The following is a 23,213-nucleotide window of genomic DNA, read 5'->3' as shown; positions in this document are numbered from 1 at the left end:
GTATCCAGCATTGATTTCCTGGGACACAGGATTACCCCAGAAGGCGCCGTCCCGCTAGCCACCAAGGTAGAGGCAGTTACCGCATTCCCGCGGCCTCACATGGTCAAACCCCTGCAAGAGTTCTTGGGGATGGTAAATTTTTATCATCGTTTCGTCCCCAAGGCGGCCCGGTTAATGCAACCTCTGTACGAAGCACTAAAAGGAAAGTCGGGCAAGGATGTTCTCACTTGGACACCGCAAAAGGACCAGGTGTTCCGCGATACCAAGGCGGCGTTGGCGGATGCAACTATGCTAGCACACCCACTCCCGGGCGCGACTGTTGCCCTCACTACGGGTGCCTCTGACTACGCCATCGGAGCGGTTCAAGAGCAGTGGGTCGACGGGGGTTGGCAGCCGTTAGCCTTTTTCAGCCGCCAACTGCGCAAGAACGAGCGAAAGTATAGCACTTTTGACAGAGAGTTGCTAGCCCTGTTTTTGGCCATCCGGCATTTCCGTTTCCTCCTAGAAGGCCGTCCGTTCACTGCATTCGTGGACCACAAGCCGCTCACCTTTGCCATGGCCAAAACGGTAGAACCTTGGTCAGCTCGGCAGCAGCGCCACCTCACGTTTATATCCAAATTCACAACGGATTTGCGGCACGTGTCAGGCAAGAATAATCTCATGGCAGATTGTCTTTCCCGGGTTCCAGTCCAGGCAGTCCACCTGGGCATCGATTTCGTCGGACTGGCAGAGGATCAACTGGCAGACCCAGAGGTACAAGCGTTTAGGACCACGCCTTCCAGTTGGCAGGCTGCAGACGTGCCGTTTCAAGCAGCAGGAACCACGCTCTTGTGTGACACATCCATGGGAGTGCCCCGGCCCATTGTGCCGGTCGAATGGCGCAAGAAAGTATTCCAGGCAATCCACGGGTTATCTCACCCGGGGATGCGGGCTTCTCAACGGCTACTGTCCCGCAAATTCGTTTGGAAAGGCATGCATTTGGACGTCCGGGACTGGACAAACAATTGCGTCGATTGTCAAAAATTCAAAGTCCACCGTCACGTCATGGCTCCGGTGGCCAACTTCCCGGTGCCTGAGCGCCGGTTCGACCACGTCCACGTGGATTTAGTAGGTCCCCCTCCCGGGTCACGTGGATTCACACACCTCCTGACGGTGGTAGACCGGACCACCAGGTGGCCAGAGGTGATTCCCTTGGCCGCTACCACCGCAGCAGACGTCGCCAGGGCATTTCTTTCGTTGTGGGTGGCTCGGTTCGGGGTGCCATCGGACATCTCCTCGGACCGCGGTCCGCAATTCACATCAGAGCTGTGGAATGCAGTGGCACAAGGCCTGGGCACCAAGCTGCACCGTACCACCGCGTACCATCCGCAGGCGAATGGCCTGTGCGAAAGGTTCCATCGGTCTCTCAAAGCGTCCCTCCGTGCCAGCTTGAGGGGACCCAACTGGGTGGACAGGCTCCCATGGGTGATGCTGGGCCTCCGGACAGCCCCAAAGGAGGATCTTCAGTCTTCATCGGCTGAGCTGGTTTATAGCCAGACACTCAGAGTGCCAGGTGACTTTCTCCCTCCACACACCGAACCATGGTCTGCAGCTCAACAGCTCCTGCTACATCAGGAGGCGGCTAGGAATTTCCTGCCCATCCCAACCCATCAGCATGACCTGTAGAGGCCTCACGTCCCGACAGAGCTCATGAGTTCAGACTATGTCTTTATTCGACAAGACGGTCACAGAGACCCACTCAAGCCACCGTATACCGGACCTTTTCGTGTCATCTCATCAGGGGAAAAGTTTTTCACAGTCGAAGTCGGTGGAAAGTCTGATACCGTCTCTATCGACCGGCTCAAACCAGCCCACCTGGATCGGAGTGAGCCTGTCGTGGCTGCCCAACCGCCTCGCCGCGGCCGACCGCCGTTAGCCGCCAGACCAGCCATGCACCAGCCCACCGTCGAACAGCCCGATTCGGCCTCTGACGCGCCTGCACCTCTGACTACCGTTTCTGCCTTGCCCGGGACGCCGCTTCTGCTGCAATCCGGCACTGGTTCTTCTACTAACGCCCCGTTTCCGCTGCCTCAATTTCGTCGCCGTTCGGCCAGGATCATTAAGCCTCCTACTCGGTTGACGATGTCCGTTGAAGTGGATTCTGGGGGGGCGCCTGTGGCGGAGCCACCAAGGGTCTCAGAACAATTGATAATAATCCCTTTAACTACAGTGTAGTGCAACCGCGGACTGCACCTTTAAACTGCCTGTTAACTGTACTGTATTGTTTTCCTGCACTCCACGTGATGACGTCATGACGCCGATCACGTGACCACCAGTGGCGCGAAGAACGCGATGACGTCATGACGTCAGCTTCCAGAATCTTCCAGTAGTCGTCGAGTGCCCAGCAAGCTGAATAGACCTGTGTACCGTTTCTCCTGTAGTTTCCCTGTTAACTTCGTTGTTCATTAAAACCTGTTGATTTGATTCATCGAGTCAAATACCTTATTCAGATAGGAACCTCCGTTCCTACAGTATTACAGATACATTGTGATTGGCTACTATTTTTCATTACTGCTAATAAAATCACCTTCTCCAGTATCATACACTACGAATCTATACATTCCTTTTGTTTTATTAGAGGATCATAAACTGCAAAGAAAAGTGGGCATTTTCCCACTTATATTTTTCCCAAACAGAGGAAAATATAGGCCAATATGGCACTGCTTTATTTCTGCAATGAGATGCAGTACTAGAACATCCAAGAAAAAACAGGAAAGAATCAGTAATCATAAACCAGAATATGCACTGAAAGCATATGCTAGGTCAGAAAATTATATTCGTACATTTTGTTTTCTCTATATTGAAATAACTTGGCACAACCAATTCAAAATTAATGTTTGACTAACCTTGATGTTAAAATCAACTAGAATTAGGCCCCTCATACAAATTCAATTTGGCAATTGTTTTCTGTGCAGGCAGGGTTAACAATGCATAATATTTGTCTGTTTGCTTAGGAAGTGCATTCAACTTTTCCTGCAGTTGTTTCCAAAGGAAGTTTTGTACTGTTCTGAAGGTGACATTGGGCAAGCGGCCACTGTTACTGTCGGCCTGAATTGGTCACCTGTGAGGACTTCTTGATTTGTGATTGGTGGGGAGAACGTAAGTTCCAGAACCACCTCTGGACAGAAGCTTAACAAACCATTGTTGCTTCTTCTAGTAATTTGGCAGGTTGTGACTTGGTTTCTTCCAACAGTTTTCATAAATGGAGATTGTTGTTGCCTGACTGCTGTTCAAAGTTTTGAATTTTTTTTAGGCTTTGCCTCATTTTGCTCCATGCATTAATTCTTTTTGCTGGAACGTTTTCCATTTTTGCACTGCTGGGTTTTTTCTGTCAAGATTTTCCTTCAATACTGTTGGTTTCCCCTGCCATGCAAATAGCACCATACAAAGCGATGAGGATGAAAAATGCTTTGAGGATTTTGATAACACTGCATGATTTAGATGAGGATGGCGTGTTCATGAGGTGAAGGTGCAGTGATATACGAGGCATTTTGTCTGTAGCTGTCACTACCCTGGTACCATTGTTCCCGCTAAGCTGCACGGCCGCGCAGTGGTCTGGAGGTCCCACGCAGGACGCTCACTGGCTTTTACATGGAAGAAACCACGTATGCGCGAAAATGTGAATGGGCCATGCAGCCAGTTAAAGGGACGGTACACGAAAAAAAAATTAGAGGGAACATTGCCTGAGACCTGCGTTTATAGGTCCTGCCACTCATCTCTGGACATGTCAGAAGAGGCTTATCTTTCCCACCTCTGCTTAATAAGAGAGGCCGTCACAGAGTTGTGTCAGTTCTGCTGCATGATGACTTGCAGGCAACATCCAGAACAGGAAACGTTCTTCTCAAAGCAGTGACTGTTATCATAACATTATGCTTTTATGCAAAAGCTAGAAACAGTGGAGGTCCAAAGAGATTTGGGGGTCCACGTACATAGATCATTAAAATGTCATGGACAAGTACAGAAAATAATCAAAAAGCCGAATGGAATGCTGGTTTTTATATCTGGAGGACTAGAATACAAGGGGGTAGAAGTTATGCTACCGCTATACAAAGCCCTGGTTAGACCACACCTGGAGTACTGTGAGCAGTTCTGGGCACCACGCCTTCCGAAGGATATATTAGCCTTGGAGGGAGTGCAGCATAGATTTACCAGAATGATACCTGGACTCCAGGAGTTAAATTACAAGGAGAGATTACACAAACTAGGGTTGTATTCCCTGGAATTTAGAAGGTTAAGGGGTGATTTGATTGAGGTTTTCATGATGTTATGGGGAACTGATAGGGTTGATAGAAACTATTTCTGCTGGTTGGGGAGTCTAGGACGAGGGTGCATAGTCTAAAAATTAGAGCCAGGCCTTTCAGGAGTGAAGTTAGGAAACACTTCTACACACAAAAGGTGGTAGAAGTTTGGAACTCTCTTCCGCAAACGGCAGTTGATGTTAGGTCAATTGTTAATTTTTAATCTGAGATTGATAGATTTTTGTTAACCAAAGGTATTAAGGGATATGGGGCAAAGGCGGGTATGTGGAGTTAGGTCACAGATTAGCCATGATCTCACTGAATGGCGTAACAGCCTCAAAGTGCTAAATGGCCTACGCCTGTTCCTATGCTACTGGTTACTTCTAAGCTGTAACAGGGGACATCTACTCAATCAGTCAACCTGTAGTGCAGTTTGGAGTTTTCACTGGAGAGTGGCCTTCATTTATCAAGCAAGTAACTAATACTATGGGCAGGATTTTCATTGGGTTGTGGAGTCGGGATTGGAGGCGTGTGGGGGGTTAAAATCCTGAAATCAGGGGTCCCGACCCCATCCCACACCCAACCTGCCTCCATGCCAGTTTCAAAGGAGGCGGATACCTGACCCGCACTGGGACCCGCCTACCCGAGGCGGGAAGGGATTAGTGCCAATTAACTGCCTGTTAACAGGCAGTTTTTAGCCTAATCCCTATTTTTAATGCTGAAGTGTGGGATTCCCGACGGCTCCAAACCACGGCAAGTTTGCGAGGTGGGCCGTCGGGTTGAAGGACTTGGAGGGGTCGAGATGTCGGTGTTCAGGTGAGTGATGTGTGCATGAGTGCAAAGATAAGTGTGTTTGGTGTGTCTAAAGTGTTTAAAGAAGTTTAAATTACCTTTTCAGCCTTCCTTTCTTTAGGTCTTGGGAGTCCCTCATCTCACCAGCACAGAAAGCAGAATGGCTGCAAACTGTCAAAAGTGACAGCCTTCAGCTTTCTGTGCAGGAGAGATTTCTAACTGAGTCTGTAGAGAAGGACTCAGGTTAGAAGTAAGACTGTCAGTGTTTGACAGCTTCAAACAGCTGTGAAACGCTGATATTTCATCTGTCAAAACCTCTTGACAGATGAAATTTCAGTATGTGACGTCACCTGTTGCCGGGTGGCCCTTAATTGGCCTGCTGAGCCCGCTGGGCGGGCTCAACAAGGTCAATCAAGTTAAAATCGCATGGATTGGCCACATCTCGATGGAGGCAGGACGACAACCCCGAAAGTTGCAGACCCGCCTCCTACCCGACTCCTGAATGAAAATCCAGCCCTATGTTTGCAAGGAGCAACACCTTCATCACTGTCTTGTAGAGAGAATCAACAGCTGTACAGGTACAAAACTTTCACCAGCTGGCAGGGTTTCTTGAGTGCAGAACATCATATTTGGCACTCATGGGGAACCACGTCACCTCATATCAACACTATGGTCAACATTAACAGAAAGAATTTCCACCCAATTAATATTCAAATGGTATTTGACTGCATCATTACATGTCAATAATCATTATCCAGGAAGCAGCAATCATTTCTTCCTAACATGGTTGTCCACAATCCCTGATAGCTCTTGGAAGACCGGTGTTATCCGGGACTATCCTCTGCAGGCATGGCAGTTGACCCCACTGAGAAACCCTTTAACGGAAGAATGCCTTAACAGCTGCTTCCTGTTCCTCAGCAGCCACTTCCACTTCCAAGACAAGTGTGCCATGCAGCTTTGGCACAATGAAAAAGTGTGTCCACCGCCACAACCTCCCCTTTAAATAGTGAGCTGCAGCCCTCTAAGAGCTGTTCCTTGCTGGCTTTTCTGTCCCCCGCCCCCAGCAAAGCTACTACCCTAGGCATGCTTCTATGTTCTGGGAACCTATTCAAATTGGGGGAGGTACAATCTTTGCAAAATTGGACCAGGTCAGGTCTCTTGAGCTGTTGGTGTAAGCACATGGACACCATGGTCCAGGTTAAACACAATTTTGCTATCATCTCAAAATTAGGTCTCTGAAGTAGTATTTAAATCCCAGCTCTTTTCCGACACAAGGGCCCGGAATTTTCGGTGGAAAGGAAAGTTTCGGTGCAATGACCTCATAAGAGCGGAATTTTGCCATTTTTTAAAGAGAGATTTGTGCGTAACTGATTTACGCTGGTTTTACACCGAAACACCGATGTGTGCGAATTTCCTCAATTGTTTGTGCGGCTTCCGAGATATACCCACCAAAACCCTCTGTCGCTCATTTACACAGCTCCACCACTCATGCAAAAGACTTATGCAAGTTTCCTGGATGTATGTAAATAATGTGCTGGCGTAGATTTACGCCCAAAAGTTTAGACACGTTGACATGAATCAGTCATTCATGAAAGAAAGACTTATGAAATAATACTGAGCGGCCTACGGGTGGCGCTGTCCAGGGAGAGTATAAATACTCGGGCACGGGCCCAGCTTGCGCAGGACATTCTTAACAGGAACTAGTGAAGGACACAACTAGACCTCCATGTTGTAAAACAGTTGATTAAAGCTTTGTTTAATGCTTAGACCAAGTGCCTAGTAGTTTTCTTACGTCACACGGTATTGGCATAACTGCGATTTCTGGAGTTCAACATCCATTTTTTTGGCATTAAAAAAAATATTTATACTCAGATCTGCACTATACTTAATCAAAGTGCTGTCAGTTTCCGTGCACTTGAAATTTTTCAGACCACATCCCCCCCCCCACCCCCTCCCCCAAATGCGGTCAGAAGGACTAAGCAGCTGGAATTGCCTTCCGAATGAGCATACCCCTGTTCTGCATGATAATATAGGAGGAAGAGGAGCAACACAGGCAAGAGATTCTGAGAATAAGGTGCTACTGCAAAAGGCAGTGGCCCGATACATTTCCCCATTGGTGGCACTGCATTTGCGCTTGCTTGATGCTGGATTTTATGTTCCAACATAGGCAAATGAGCTCCACAGGAAATTTGAGCGTATGTTCCCGTCGGCAAGACTGGCACGGAAATCAGTATAAATTTCAGTGTTCTAGCTGCATAAATGCGATCCAGGAAATTCCAAACCAAGATGTTTCTCTTTACCTAGGGTGTCTCTCCTGGTGCAATAGATTCTCCTTCAAAGTTTTATTACCAGTGATCAACAATTCCACCTCTTTATCAATAAGCATACTCTCCTGAAACCTCACTTTGCTTTTTGCATTTTTTCTTTTGCATAGGTCTGCACATGCCAATGTTTAGTTGTAAATGGTAGGGGAAGAAATTAATGCAAATTTATACAACATACTATACCCAAAGTACTAAATCATGGTTTTAACTTTAGAAAACATGGGGAAAGTCTTTCAGCTCATCAAGCCTGTTTTCTTCACAAAAATACCAGGCATGAGGTTCTGCAAAGGTACTCCCTGGCCCCAAATGCAGTCAAACAAAACTCCAGAACATTTATCTAACCTTACAAACTACATTATGGGCCTTGGACATTTGCTTTCCAATGAGATGACAGTTACATGACCTCAGCAGCAGTTCAGTAGATCATCTCTATGTACACTCATCCTCATAACCTTGAATTGCATCCCTAAACAGATATTTATCCAGCTCTTTAAAGGAGTGAATTGCCACAGGATCAACTACTTTTGCTGGAAGTGTTCCATATATCCACTAATCTCAGAGGGTAAAAATTCCTATGCTGCCTAGTCTTGCCTGAAGGAGGTCAATTTTGTGTAATGTCTGTCTATTTCTATACTCAAGAGTCCACATTAGTATTTACATTATCCAGAGCTCTCTGCTTATTGAGGACCCATAAAACTACACAGAGAAAATAAATTAAGACATACTGCCAGGAACTTTCCCTTCAGTAGGATGAGTAGTTTTTCCTCTGTCATAGTGGTATTTCTAATCTGGGAACAAACGCTGCAAAACTAAGCAAGTTTCACCCTGGGCCAGTGCCAAATTTGGAATTACCATCAGAGGTTCTCAGAGGGCGTGCTTGTGAAAAATGCTACTTTTCTTTCAACGTGCTGATGAGCAGACATTGAGCTGAACTGCAGTTAAGTTGCTTGTGAAACATAGCCACATTGTGAAGAAGGGGGTGGATAGGATATTTTTGATCACATTTGTCTATTGCACCTCTCTAAATGCTACATGCTGGACAATCATTCTGAAATACAATTGTGATGGAAGAAATCTGGTGCTGTAAGTTACAGTGGAAACATGGATCCCTTATTATTCTGTCAGCGTACTTCATTACAAGCAGCTGATGCAGTAGTTTTACTTCAGATCAGAGTCATCTGTGCCTCCAGTTTCCATCCTATAATTTAATTGAAAATAATAATACCGCTCTAAAAGGAAAACTTTCCATTAATGGGCTAAGCACAATCCAATGACTTTTAGGCTAAAATAATGTGACTGTTAACTTACCTGCATGAAAAAACAGTAACTAGAACCTTTCTTTTCTTGAATAGCTTTGAGTTCAAAATAAAATCCACAATGTGAAATCATTTCTGCACGGTACCATGGCTCCTGTTCATATATAAGAATCAAAACAAATTGGTATTGAATATAAAAGTATCTGAGTTATTTCAAGTAGCATCAAAGTAACATAAAGAATAGACAACTTCAGTATAAAACATTACACAAATATTCCTTGTCGTTGCTGTTTTCAAGCCACAGCTGCTCACATGATGAAGCCAACTTTCAACTCTTACTTGCTTACATTCAGTTAGAGAACAAAAAGGCTGTCCACTATTTGAAGTTCCAAAATAACAGCCTGTTTCTAACACTGGTGGCAAATGTGTCAGGTGTGCGTTTTAATTTTTTTAAATTCGTTTATGGGATGTGGGCGTCGCTGGCAAGGCCAGCATTTATTGCCCATCCCTAATTGCCCTCGAGAAGGTGGTGGTGAGCTGCCTTCTTGAACCGCTGCAGTCCATGTGGTGAAGGTACTCCCACAGTGCTGTTAGGGAGGGAGTTCTAGGATTTTGACCCAGCGACGATGAAGGATCGGCGATATACTTCTAAATCAGGATGGTGTGTGACTTGGAGGGGAACTTGGAGGTGGTGGTGTTCCCATGCGCCTGCTGCCCTTGTCCTTCTCAGTGGAAGAGGTCGTGGGTTTGGGAGGTGCTGACGAAGAATGCCCGATTCCCAATCATAACAAAATTACTGAACAAAAAAGTTTTACTTTGAGTGCTCAATTTGTGTGGTACACTGTTGAGTCTGTGTGTTCCAGATATACTTATTTTAAATAAGTGGACACAGACAACAGGAAAAACTTAAACAGGTCTTTACTACTTGAAGGTCAGGGCTGAACTGCTTTACAAATTACTACACAGAGCTTATATACCGGTGTGGTCACCACCGGTACTACAATATACAGTAGCAAGAGAAAGTAGTCCATCTTCTTAAGGTAGTTCTCTTAAGGTGGTACAGGTTACATACACCACAATTCCTCCCTTTTTAGCTCAACAGTGTACACCCCAATTTAAACATAACATGGATAACACATATACAACTTTCATGCAACTGTTCAAAGATTCAGTCTCTGAGGAGGCCTCCTGATCCGAGTTGGATAACGCCTTTCAGGGGTCTCTGATTCTGGTTGCTGGGGTGACTCCTCTAATTGATCTCTTATGGATTGAACATCCTCATGTACGTTCGCGTTTGAGGTAGATGCTACAGGTTCAATAATTTCTTCCACTGGTGTCTCTGCCGTAGCCATGGGTTCGACCCTTGTTCTCGATTCTACAAGTTGGTCAGCATGACGTCGTATTACGTTTTCACCAATCTCTACCGTGTACATCAGGGGTCCTTGTCTGGCACGAATTGTTCCAGATTGCCATTTCTCATTCTTATAGTCCCGGGCTAACACTGGTTGTCCTATTTCGAAACTCCGAGTGGTCTTGTTATTTACATGCTGGAACTGTTTGTTTTCGACTTCCCTACGCACATTTGGTTTTAACAAATCCAACCTGGACCGCAACCTCCTGTTATAAAACATCATGGCAGGACTTTGATTTGTCACTGCATGTGTGGCGTTTCGATATGCCATTAGGAAATTGTCCACCTTGTGTTGTAGTGGAATATGGTCTTCGCTCATGGCCTTTATCGCCTTTTTGAACGTTTGCACAAATCTCTCGGCCAACCCATTTGTAGCCGGATGATATGGGGCAGATGTATAGTGTTTCACCCCATTCTTCTTCATGAATTTCTGGAATTCTTCTGACACGAACTGCGGTCTGTTGTCTGAACATATCTGTTCTGGCAATCCATTTCTTGCAAATATGGTTCTAAGAACTGCGATCGTCTTTTCCGAGGTAGTGGTCGCCATCTTAATCACTTCTGGCCATTTAGAATGTGCGTCTACCGCTATCAAAAACATGGAATCCATGAATGGACCTGCAAAGTCGATATGTACACGCTGCCATGGGGTTGACGGCCATTCCCATGGATGCAGCGGTGCAATTGGAGGTGCATTTTGAACTTTTTGGCACCCTGAGCAGCTTTTAGTCAGATCCTCTATTTGTTTGTCGATACCTGGCCACCACACATAAGCCCTAGCAAGGCTTTTCATCTTGACTCCCCCCAGATGACCTTCATGCAGTTCCTTTAGAACTCTCTCCCTTAATTTAGGAGGAATAATCACCCTTGTTCCATACATCAATGTTCCTTGACAAACGGACAGCTGTTCTCGTCTGGCTGAGAATGCCGGTAACAGTGGTTCGCCATGTGCTGGCCATCCCTTCACTGTCAATTCGTAGACCCGAGACAGTGTCGGGTCGTTCCTGGTCTCTCTCTCAATACTCGCATTGGTGACTGGCAAACATTCGATGATGGTCGAGTGAAATAACTCAACAGGGTCAACTGTCGGTGCCTCTTCCGCTGTAGGTAGTGGCAGGCGTGACAGCCCATCAGCATTACCATGTTGCTTTGTACCTTTGAATTCGATCTCATATTGATGTGCCCCTAGGAAAAGGGACCATCTCTGGAGCCTCTGCGCTGTCATCACCGAAACACCCTTCTTAGGGTTAAAAATGGAAACCAACGGCTGGTGGTCTGTCAGCAGCGTAAACTTTTGGCCTTGCAGGTAATGATTAAATTTTTTTACTCCCCACACGAGGCTGAGAGCCTCCCTATCTATCTGAGCATAGTTGCGCTCAGCGGAGGTCAATGATCTGGATGCGAACGCGACTGGTCTTTCCAAGCCATTTGGCAACTTATGTGATAGCACTGCCCCAATACCATATGGAGAAGCATCACAAGCTAAATGAATAGGCAGCGTTGGGTTAAAGTGAGCCAACACTTCCTTAGAGGTGATCAATGCCTTGCTTTTGTGAAAAGCCCGTTTACAGTCCTCGCTCCACTTCCCTTTTGTAAAAGAGCGTTCAGTGGGTGTAGCACCGTGGATAAATTTGGCAGAAACTTATGGTAATAGTTAATCAACCCTAGGAACGACCTCAACTGGGACACATTTTCCGGAGCGGGAGCCTTCACAACAGCTTCGATCTTGTCAGGTGACTTGTGAAGCCCCTCCTGGTCAATGACATGACCACAGTACGAGATTTGCTTCTGAAAGAACTCACATTTCTGGCGATTAACTCGAAGTCCATACTCTTTCAATCTGGTGAGCACCTGTTCCAAATTAGCAAGGTGTTCCTCATCATCATCTCCTGTAATAAGAATGTCGTCCAGATAGCATTGTGTGCCAGGAATTCCCTGTAATACCTGCTCCATGGCCCTTTGCCAAATCGCTGGAGCCGATGCCACTCCAAAAACCAGTCTATTATACCGATATAAGCCCTTATGCATGTTGATCGTGAGATACTGGCGTGATGCTTCATCAACTTCCATCTGTAAGTACGCCTGTGCCAGGTCTATCTTGGTGAAGTGTTTCCCGCCAGACAACGAAGCGAAGATATCCTCAATCCGCGGAAGCGGATATTGCACCGTGTGAAGAACCGGATTAACAGTGATCTTGAAATCGCCACAGATGCGAACCTTCCCCGGTTCCCCCGGCTTGTTGCTCAATGAACGCTTCATGACGGGAACAATGGGCGTGGCCCATTCGCTCCAGTCCACCTTTGACAGTACTCCTGAACGTTCTAGCCCTTCCAGCTCAGCTTCCACAGCAGGTCGTATCGCATAAGGTACCGGTCTGGCTTTGAAAAATTTCAGGTTTGCATGTTCTTCAACCTTGATGTTTGCCGTAATTCCTTTCAGTGTTCCCAGTCCCTGTTGGAACACCTCCTTAGCATCGTCCAATATTCTGGACAGTCGTTTAGGTTTGACATCGCCCTTTTTACCGGAATCTACAGTTAGTGCTTTTAAGGAATGCCAGTCCATATTTATTCTCCTGATCCATTCCCGTCCCAGTAGTGGTGGACCTCCCTCAGGTAACACATACAAGTCCATTCCTTTGCTTTCTTTACCCTTGTGGACCACCTTTACTTTTATCTTTCCGATGGGGTATACTCTTTGCCCCGTGTATGTTTTCAATACAATCTCCGTATCCCTTAGGGGAATGTGTGAGAATAACCTTTTGTAATCTTGCTTATTCATGACCGTCAATGCCGATCCCGTGTCCAATTCCATCTTCACTTGGACTCCTGCTATCTGGAGTGTAACCTAAATAGTTTGGTGGTCTGCTGTGTTACCCACATTATGTATTCTTAGACAACCCAGTTCCTTACTGCTGGAGTCTGAATCCGTCTTCTGTTCATCCGAACTGTTCTCTGTCACCTTGTGTACTTTTTTGTACTTCTTCTGTGGTGACTTTTTGTTGCTGGTCTTCTTTCCTGACTGGCATACTTTCGCTATGTGACCGAGTCTGCCACATTTTCTGCATTCTTGATCTTTGAACCAGCACTGGTTCTGATCGTGCGTTGTCCTTCCGCAGCGATAGCACTTTACTGCACCCAATGCCATTTGATTGGTGCTGAGTTCCGATGGCCTTAGCTGCATTTCCACGGTGCCTCGTGCTGCCGCCTCGTGCGATGCTGCAATGGTGACAGCTTTATCTAGCGTAAGGTCCTTTTCCTCTAGCAGTCGCTTCTGAGTTCCTTCTTTTAATAGTCCACACACGAACTTATCTCTCAGAGCATCTGCTAGTCCTGTACCAAACTGACAGTACTTTGATAGCTTGCGCAGTTCAATTAAGAATTCAGTGTTGCTTTCCTCTTTCAGCTGCATTCTTCTGTAAAATTTAAATCGTTCCGCTATCAGCAGCGGCGTGGGGTTTAAATGCTCTTGCAGGATGGTAACAATATTCGCGAAAGTCTTATCCGCCGGTTTATCTGGTGTTACAAGGTGCCTTAATAACCCGTACGTCTTCGCACCCATCGAGTTTAATAGGGTTAGTGCTTTCTTTTCAGCCGGTATCTCATTTGCTGTACAATAAACTTCAATACGCTCCACATAAGTGGCCCAATCTTCGACATCGCTATCAAAAGCAGTGATGTTACCGCTTTTAGGCATCCTTGTAAGTCTCTTTAAGTATTTTTTTTTCCAAAATGGCGGCTTCCCGCGCTTGGCGGCTTTTCCCGCGCTTGTCTTCTTCCTGCGCCGACTAAAATGGCGGCTTCCCGCGCTTGGCTTCTTCCCCCGCTGGCTACAATGGCGATTACCGCGCTGTTGCCGTTCTCGCCTCCCAACGGTCCTTAATTTCCCCCCCGACGCTGCTGCTTTTACTCCCCGCTGTCCTCGTGGGTATTAGCGCTTCCTTTCTTGCTGCGCGTCTGTTCCGATTGCAGGCCGGCCCTTTACACCGGCTGTGGTCGAGTTCTCCGCCCTTTTTCCTCCGGTCTCGCCCCCCCTTCTCCACTGACAACGCGGCCGACTTTCTGCCTGTGTCGCTAGATCGGCTTACCCACCGCCGTGGAAGAAGGATGATCACTGCCTGTCGCTGATGGTGGACTTCGTGGTCAGCAATTCCAACCCGGGTTCTCGATGCCTCCTGTGCGAATGCGGTGCTCAGCAGGATGATGAGGGCGGATGCCTCTTCTCGACGCCCGTTCTGGGGACGAAGCTGCCTTGGATGCAATTGCCGCTGGGTAAGATCGACTCGTCGCCACTGTTGAGTCTGTGTGTTCCAGATATACTTATTTTAAATAAGTGGACACAGACAACAGGAAAAACTTAAACAGGTCTTTACTACTTGAAGGTCAGGGCTGAACTGCTTTACAAATTACTACACAGAGCTTATATACCGATGTGGTCACCACCGGTACTAAAATATACAGTAGCAAGAGAAAGTAGTCCATCTTCTTAAGGTAGTTCTCTTAAGGTGGTACAGGTTACATACACCACAGTACACCAATTAACCCAGCAGATGGGCCACTTAAAAGTCCAGCATCCCATATTGCAGTAGTAACACATCATTGATGTATTAATCTCTCTCAAATGGAACAAACATTGAAATAGAGGCTGCAATAGGAATGCTGGAGTTTTCATTTCAAGATGAGTTGCTTCAAATTTTCTTTCCATGTTCTATGTTTCTGTATACTATGCTCATCCAGCCCCTTCTTCACATTGTGGCAATTTTCCACAAGCAACCAAAATGCAGTTTAGCCCAGTGTCAGGAGACTGGACCAGTTCTGGTGACAGCCCCTTAGATTTTCCTAGTCTAGGGTATCAAGGGTCGAACAAGTCGAACAAGATGGGCCTTGTAGAGTTGGGGCATAGCCTTTTGTGGAGCAGTAGTAGGGGGTTGTTAGTTTATAGCTTTCTCTGGCTTTCTTGTGGGTAGTCTGGGTCTATGCAAGATATGCCTAGGTCATTTGGGCTTCCAGACTGCCTGCTATTTCCTAAGTTCCACGCAAAGCCATAGATTCTTTGACTGGTGTATCTCTTACAGAAGTTTGACCCACACTTGTAGGTTTGTGCTCCATCACAGGGATGCATCGTTTTACAGTGAGTAATGACAGTTGTGCCAGCCTGTATGTTGCAGGGAAAATTTGCTGGTTAGTGAATAATCCTAGCACTCGTGTGCTTGGATGATTAGGGCTTTTGAAGCCTCTCATGTTCTCAGTGGCCTTCAAATTGCTACTCAGAAAGGGTGAATGAGGAGGGAGGACCAGAACATGTGCAATGGTGTACCCCTCTGGCTGGAGGTCCTCCAGCATAAGTCCTGGGGTGGTGGCGGGGGAGGGAATTTGCGGAACAAGTGTGGAGTGCAGTAAGCTTAATGTGTTATCTTTTGCTAGCCCTTGGGCATTCTACTACAGGTGTTATTTGTAAGGGTTTGCTTCCATATTTCTCCCCATTCTCCTTCTACTATCTGATGACCTAGGTCTCACTCCCAAACCTCTGAGTCCTTCAATGTTTTCATTTCACCTGGAAGCAAGCATGGTACAGAAAGTGGCGTTGTGTGCACAGGTTTTTGGTGGAGAATGGAGGTACAGTTCCAAAGGGTTTGGCTCGTGTTGAAGTTTTTCTAGTATAGTTGGGTCTTGCACAAGGTGCTTAAATTGAAGGTAGTGGAATAGATAAGGTGCGTGAGGTGTATCTTGTCCGTCAGTTATTGGAAGGGCATAATCTAGTCTTTGTGAAGATATTGACTTAGTCTGGTCATGTCTTTCTTGTGTCAAGTTAGGTACCCACCTGTGGCAAATGCATCTGGAAATTCCTAATCTAGATTGGGGAAAGGACCAACAGGCCCTGAAGGGTTTTCAGGGAGATGCAGATCTCTTTCCAGGCAGTTAGCATTGCCATTACTATCAGGTGCTTCTGGGCCCCTGTTGACCTTTTCTGGGGGTCTGTGAAGGGCAGGCTCTGCAGGGGGGGATTGTGTGGGAAGCTGTGGTTTCCATGCCTATCCACAGGTTGTGGGGCTGTCCAGGTTCCAGACTATTCGCTGAAATTGGGCTGCCTAAAATTTGGAAGGCTAAAACTTTGAGGATTTGCAGGCATCTGAGCATATTCACAGCTTCTCAGAAACCCAAAGGTGTGAACGTCAAGGTCCGATGCTGGAATAACTGCACTGGGACCCTGACTGACAGCATCTGAAACAGGTAGAAGAGGCTGGGAGCAGATTCATTCATGCTGCAATAAAAACAGAAAATGCTGGAAATACTCAGCAGGTCAGGCAGCATCTGTGGAGAGAGAAACAGAGTTAACGTTTCAGGTCGATGACCCTTCGTCAGCTGCCTGACCTGCTGAGTATTTCCAGCATTTTCTGTTTTTATTTCAGATTGCCAGCATCTGCAGTATTTTGCTTTTTAATTTATGCTGCACTTGTCTCTTCAGGAGAGATATAGATAGATTTTTTAAGTGTTTCAATCTTCCAGTTCAGCAGGTATGTTGAGGGGGATGTATTTTTTTGTACAGGTCTGTGAATTACTTTTATGCTTGAGCATCTGAAGCTTGATCATAGATTTGATCTGATGAGTCACCATCCCTATTTATAAAATCCTCTGGAAATATACTTTCCTGCTTCAAGCATCTGATTTAGTGGATTATTTCCAGTTACGGGGTGCTTCCTGTCATTTGTCTCAGAATATCACAAAGGAATTCATGACAGTCTAAATAAAATGGACTTCCTCAGTGGTCTAAGTGAGTCAGATTCAATCTATTTCCAGGACAGCCTACGCACCTATGAGGGATAACATGCTTCTTCCACAAGTGGATTATACTAGCAGGTAACAAAACTACTTTAACATGGTTCTGCTAATATTATTTACGTAGAGACGTGTGCTGCAGCCCATTGTGTCCTGTTCCATGTCCTGTTTCTCGATCCTGGCCAGAGCGGAGGAAAATTCTCTTGGACCCTTCGAAATCAGTTTTGTCCCTGGACACTAAATTCCACACAACCACTCTGTACAAAGTAGTTAAATTTACAGCGTCTGTTTTACCTTCCCTCTTCTGAGCTTGAGTTAGAGTTGTAAGAATATCAAAACATTTATTAGGGTTTGGTTTATTATGTATTCTTACTGTATATCCTCACTGTTTCAAATAGACATATATGCTGTACAGGAAAATAGATAAACACTCCGATTCAATGCATAGTTACAATACTATAATGCATCTAATAAAATGAATACAGAATAACATGTCTGCAGCATGTTTCTCCTTTATAAACTGAGTTCAATGCTAGAAATTGGTCAGGTTATCTTAGTAGCATGTTATATGTAGAGCAGCATTATTTCCCAGTAATTCACTCAAGATTAACTCTTGTAGTGACTATATCAGAAGTTTATTCTTCCAGTGAGGACATGATTCAGCAATTGAATATGAAATAGTATATTTAGATTTCCCAAAAGTTTTCAATCAAGTTCCCATGAACGGCTGCAACTTAAACTGAAAGCAATATAAATTAAAGTAAAACCTGGATGTCGATAAGAAATTGGCCAAAGGAGAGGAAGCAGTGAGGTCAAGGAAAGGACTAAGTGCAGTGCTCCCGGCAATTGATTCCTGGGGCCTACTGCTCCGAATCTACATTAATGGGGCTGTGGTGGAAAGGGTGGACAGCTTTAAGTTCCTCGGAGTCCACATCACGGAAGACCTCTCCTGGTCCCTCAACACCTCCTCTCTGGTGAAGAAGGCCCAGCAGCGCCTATATTTCTTAAGGAGGCTGAAGGGATGTAATCTGTCACCCCTGATCCTCTCTAACTTTTACCGCTGCACTATAGAGAGCATCCTGACAAACTGTATCACAGTATGGTATGGCAGCTGTAGCTACTATGACCAGAAAGCCCTGCAGCGGGTAGTCAAAACTGCCCAACGCATTACCGGCACCCGGCTACCGACCATAGAGCACATATACCAGAAACGCTGCCTACGGAGGTCACGGTCCATCATCAAAGACCCTACCCACCCCAGCCACAGTCTGTTCGCCCTCCTACCATCTGGGAGACGCTACAGATGCATTCACACCCGTACGACCAGATTTAGGAACAGCTTCTTTCCCAGGGCTGTCATCCTACTGAACTCCACAAATAAACTCTAAAGCCTGCACATCTGCCAATGCACTTTATTATGGTCATATTTATGTTAATATACTACAAGCCAAATGTATGTTGAATGTTTAAATGTCTTAATCCAAATGTACACTCTCGGGAGCCGCAAGCCTACATTTTGTTGTACTGCACTTGTGCACTAACAATGACAATAAAAGTTGATTTGATTTTGATTTGATTTGATTTGATTAATGACATGGATTCTGAAACTCAATGGGGTAGATTTTCAATTTGCCATCCGGGCATAAAACTGGCATTGTGGATTGGCTGTACGTAATGGAAACCACCCAGTTTTTGTTTCCATTGATTTCAATGGAAGTGAAAATGGGCGGTTTTCTATAACAGGCTGGTGGGTGGGGGGGGTGGGATTTGCGGAATCACGATCTGCAATGACAAATGTAAACTGGCCAGGTTTATAATGATAAAGTGGAGGGGGGGCGGGGGGGGCGGAAGCAGAAGAACAGATGAGTGAAGGAAGGACAATTTAGGACTGATGTCAGAAAGAAACTTGTTATGCTAAGAATGATCAACATTTGAAATGGTCTGCCAGAAAGGTTAGTGGAGTTAGATGGCCTGCGCATTTAAAAAAAAATTGAAATGGATGAATTAACAGAGGCCAAATATTAATCTTGTGAGCTTGTGATCTTGAGGATAGCATCTAATTGGTAGCTAGATTTGCCCATAGGGCAAGTGAATGTCAGACATGATTTTTGTAGTATAAATAATATTGCTTTGTATAGTATAAAAATAAGAGTGATTACAATAAAAATATCTTGGGTTCAGATAACAATAAACCACTCAAGCCTCACTTTTCCAGTTTATGATAACAGCTGAACCGCTCAGACAGCTTTCTTGCAACTGTTCCCATCTACCCAGTATTGTCTAAATAATGGTCCCAGAACATTAGTAAAGTTGATGAAACATTCAATCAAAATGACCAAACTACAGTTTTGAAAATGGTCATCACATGGAATTGTTATAACAATGCTACTGAGTAGTTACTGGGTCAAAATTTCAGTAAATGAGTGGCCCAGTTCCGCTACAACAAATGATGAAATTTTCTTTTAAGTGATGCAAGTAGGCAATAATGGTAACTCTGCTTGCTTGCATAGAAACATAGAAACAGGAGTCGGCCATTCGGCCCCTCGAGCTTGCTCCGCCATTCAATGAGATCAAAGCTGATCATCCAAATTCAGTACCCTGTCCCTGCTTTCTCCCCATATCCCTTGATCCCTTTAGCCTTAAGAAATATATCTAACTCCTTCTTGAATATATTTAGTGAATTGGCTTCAACTGCCTTCTGTGGTAGAGAATTTCACAGGTTCACCACTCTCTGGGTGAAGAAATTCCTCCTCATCCCTGTCTTAAATAGCTTACCCCTTATCCTTAGACTGTGACCCCTGGTTCTGGATTCCCCCGCCATCGGGAACATCCTTCCTGTATCTAGTCTGTCTAGTCCTGTTAAAATTTTATAAGTTTCAATGAGATCGCCTCTCATTCTTCTAAACTCTAGTGAATATAAGCCGAATTGACCCAATCTCTCCTCATACGTCATTCCTGCCATCCCAGGTATCAGTCTGGTGAATCTTCGCTGCACTCCCTCCATGGCAAGAACATCCTTCCTCAGATAAGGTGACCAAAACTGCACACAATACTCAAGGTGTGGTCTCACCAAGGCCCTGTACAACTGCAGCAAGACACCCTTGCTCCTGTACTCGAATCCTCTCGCTATGAAGGCCAACATACCATTTGCCTTCTTAACTGCCTGCTGCACCTGCATGCTTACCTTTAGCGACTGGTGCACAAGGATACCCAGGTCTCGTTGCTCTTCTCCTTTTCCCAATCTATTGCCGTTCAGATAATAATTTGCCTTCCTGTTTTTGCCACCAAAGTGAATAACCTTGCATTTATCCACATTATACTGCATCTGCCACGCATCTGTCCAATCACCCAACCTGTCCAAATCATACATCATACATAAATCATACATCATTGTTGAATGGGAAGCAGAGCTCGACACATGTGTGGGGCACTGATTATCAGCTACTGACTGATGAGTAAATGTCTAATGATTGGAAAGAGCTGATGTGATCTAAGCTTTTGCAAGGTGAAATTTAACTAGTTCATTGTACACTGACCACAGCCATTGCACAACACTAACAAAAGACCAGGGGGAGAAATTCGGTTGATAGCGCCACCGATTAACGCCTAAAGAGGCTGAGAAGTGGGGCGCTAGCCAATTTCCGGGCGGGCGCAAGGCGCCTAGCACCTCGCCCCATATTGAGCATGCATTTAGCGCCGGCGCTAAATCTTAGCGCCCGCTCATGGGCGCAGTCTGATTATGACATCATTTGAGTGTGCAACGCCTTTTGGGTGCCCCGGACCGGAAATTCAGTGGCGCCCCCCTCCGTAGCACCTGGCGCTAATAGTGACAGCTTACGTGGGCCTTATACCAAGTCGCTCTTGGGCTGGAGGAGCGTTATTTAAAGGGGACTGGTGTGGTTTAAAAGCGGCAGCCATTTTTGGATCACAACTTCCTCGAGAGCTACAAAGAGTTGCTGAGCTGCACACTGAGAGCCATTTGACCACTGAGCCAGCGCAGGCAGACGATCTTCAGCCTTCTGACCATCACCTTGCTGTTGGTGAGCCTTGACAACGGGGAACCCTCCTGTGGGCACTTATTATGGGGGCTGCATTGGAGGGGAACGTCCTGCTGCTGAATCATCTGGAAAGGGCACTGAGACGCGGGGAGAGGGGGGCGGGCATGGCCAGACGGAGGAGGGCCAACAGACATCGCCACAGCAGACCTTACGCTGGCAGGGTTATCCGACAGCAGTTTGCCGACATGAACATGCTGGAGGAGCAGTGTGTCAGAAGGCTGCGATTTAGAAAGGAGGTGGTGACTGAGCTGTGCCAGCTGCTTCAGCCAGATCTGCAGCCTCAGATAAGGTGCAGGACATCTCTGTCGGCGGCTGAGAAGATGGCTGCTGGCCTGAACTTCTACACGAGCGGCTCTTCTCAGGCTGCGCGTCAGAGGCTGATCAGAAGTAGCTTCTAGGCCCCTCTCACGGAGTGCTTGCTGCCATTCCAAGAACAGGAATGGAACCGGTCTGATACCCCCAAGCCTGTGAAGGGCAAGATGCATGTAAATAGCAGGCATGGCCATTGTAAATGAAGAAAGTGTTTCATTACACAAAATGTGGTTCCTTCAAACATGAGAAAGCTATGGCAACAGAAAGCAAAACTAATACACTGACACATAACTGCCTCTCACACCCGGGAGACTGTCCAAAACATAAATCACATTCCGACCATCTTCCTTGGCCTTGATTCCACTGCGCCAACCAAAGCATCCAATGCCCCATCAGTGAGGCGTTCCACCCTCTGCCTCACCCTTTCCATGTCTTGCTAGGCTGGTGCGCCACAGGTAGGCTCCCACCGCTTTGAAGGCCTACAAGGCAGTGAGTGTGTCTGGTGATGCCAATTGACCTGCCCCTTTAAGAGCTGGCCGGCGCCACTGTGTCTCAGGGAAAGTGATTATTGACAGCACCCTCGCTGCGCCCCGCCGCCGTGAAATTGGGTTGCGCCGCCGGGTTAGCGCCTTAAGAGTAGCGTGCAGCGCCTGATTTAGTGCCGCAATCACCTTTAGGGGCGCTGCAACCCAATATCGCGCTAGGTGGCGCTAAAATGCGCCTGGCGCTAAACTTTGCGCATCGCCAGGACTAGCGCCCCAAACGCGGCTATACCGAATTTCTAGGCCCATCTCTTCCAGGTGAACACAATACTGGTGTTAAATGTTCAACGTCTGTAACATGTCAGCATTATACTCTTATGTTTGGCAGTAGTGTGACAGCAAAGATGAAGTATTAACGTGCTATTATATTCTATAGATTTCAAAAAGAAAATCAAAGCTACAAGGAAATAATACACTTGTTTCATCAACTTTGCTCATTTTCTGGGACCATTATGTAGACAATAAGAGGTGGATGGGGGCAATTGCAAGAAAGCAGCCTGAGAGTTTCAGATAATATCATAAACTGGAGGAGCAAGGCTTGAGCTTTTATGGCTATCTGAACCCAAGATTACATTTTTATTGTAAGATTCAACAAGCTAAATTGTAGGGAAAAAAACAAATATTCGTTTTTCAGAAATGTACATAATTTTGGGTAGCCTTGATTATTGCAACTATTCTTTATACCTCTGTAATGATGAAACCAAATCGGACTGTTTCAGAGCGAAAGTATTTCAGACATGGCATGTCTCCACCATGTTGCAGCTGTAAAGTGAATGAAAACATTCAGACCTTACAATATGGTCTTTCACACTATCATTATAAATAATTCTATGATCTTCTACAGTGAATTGTATGGTTGTTTCAGACACATTCCCATTGTTCCAACACAAATTATCACGAATATTTTTGTTAAACAAAAACTGCAGCTAGACAATTGGTATTTCCAACAACACAATTTGAAGATCATTTGAGATTCATAATGGCCCAGAAATTCGGGTCTCCACGGGTGAGTACGCATGGGGTGCTCACCCGTAAGCCCAATGGAAGTGCCGGTTTCGTGCATGCACTGCGCATGAATGGGAAACCGGCACTTCCGCTCCCCTGAAAGAAGGGGTTAAGAGGTGGAATGCGTGCGCAGGAGAGGTAGCGTGTGCGCATCGAACTTACGTTTTTTTTGCAGGTTTTCCCGGGAAGGTAAGTCTCCAGAAGTTGGACATGTAAAAAGCAGGCGCAAGGCCTGCCTTTTACAAGGTAAGTGGTCATCGTCGTACGTGTCTTCACACTGTTCCCTTTGGGGAAGGTGTGGAGATGCCGGTGTTGGACTGCCACCTAACCTCAAACAGACCATCGTTTGCAGCAAATTACCCAGCTTTCAGGAGAACAGCGACCACGACACCACACAACCCTGCCACAGCAACCTCTGCAAGACATGCCAGATCATCAACACAGATACTATCATCACACGTGA

The 23,213-nt window shown here is 46.0% G+C and overlaps 1 protein-coding gene across 1 annotated transcript in view; it reads right to left on the bottom strand.

Moving 5' to 3' along the window:
• Positions 1–23,213, bottom strand: part of btbd16 (BTB (POZ) domain containing 16) — a 151,788-nt gene that overhangs the window by 9,756 nt on the left and 118,819 nt on the right. Inside the window, exons 14-15 of the mRNA XM_085994590.1 lie at positions 22,430–22,507; positions 8,702–8,803 (exon numbers count right to left, since the gene is read on the bottom strand). Coding sequence (XP_085850716.1) covers positions 8,702–8,803; positions 22,430–22,507 — 180 coding nt within the window. The remainder of the gene's footprint in view (positions 1–8,701; positions 8,804–22,429; positions 22,508–23,213) is intronic.

This window comes from Somniosus microcephalus, chromosome 8 (genome assembly GCF_052327205.1).
Source record: "Somniosus microcephalus isolate GS21.2 chromosome 8, FLI_Smic_1.0, whole genome shotgun sequence".
In the NCBI taxonomy this organism is placed as follows: Eukaryota; Metazoa; Chordata; class Chondrichthyes; order Squaliformes; family Somniosidae; genus Somniosus; species Somniosus microcephalus.
The sequence above is the reverse complement of the archived record's forward strand: the minus strand, read 5'-3'. Positions and strand labels throughout refer to the sequence as shown.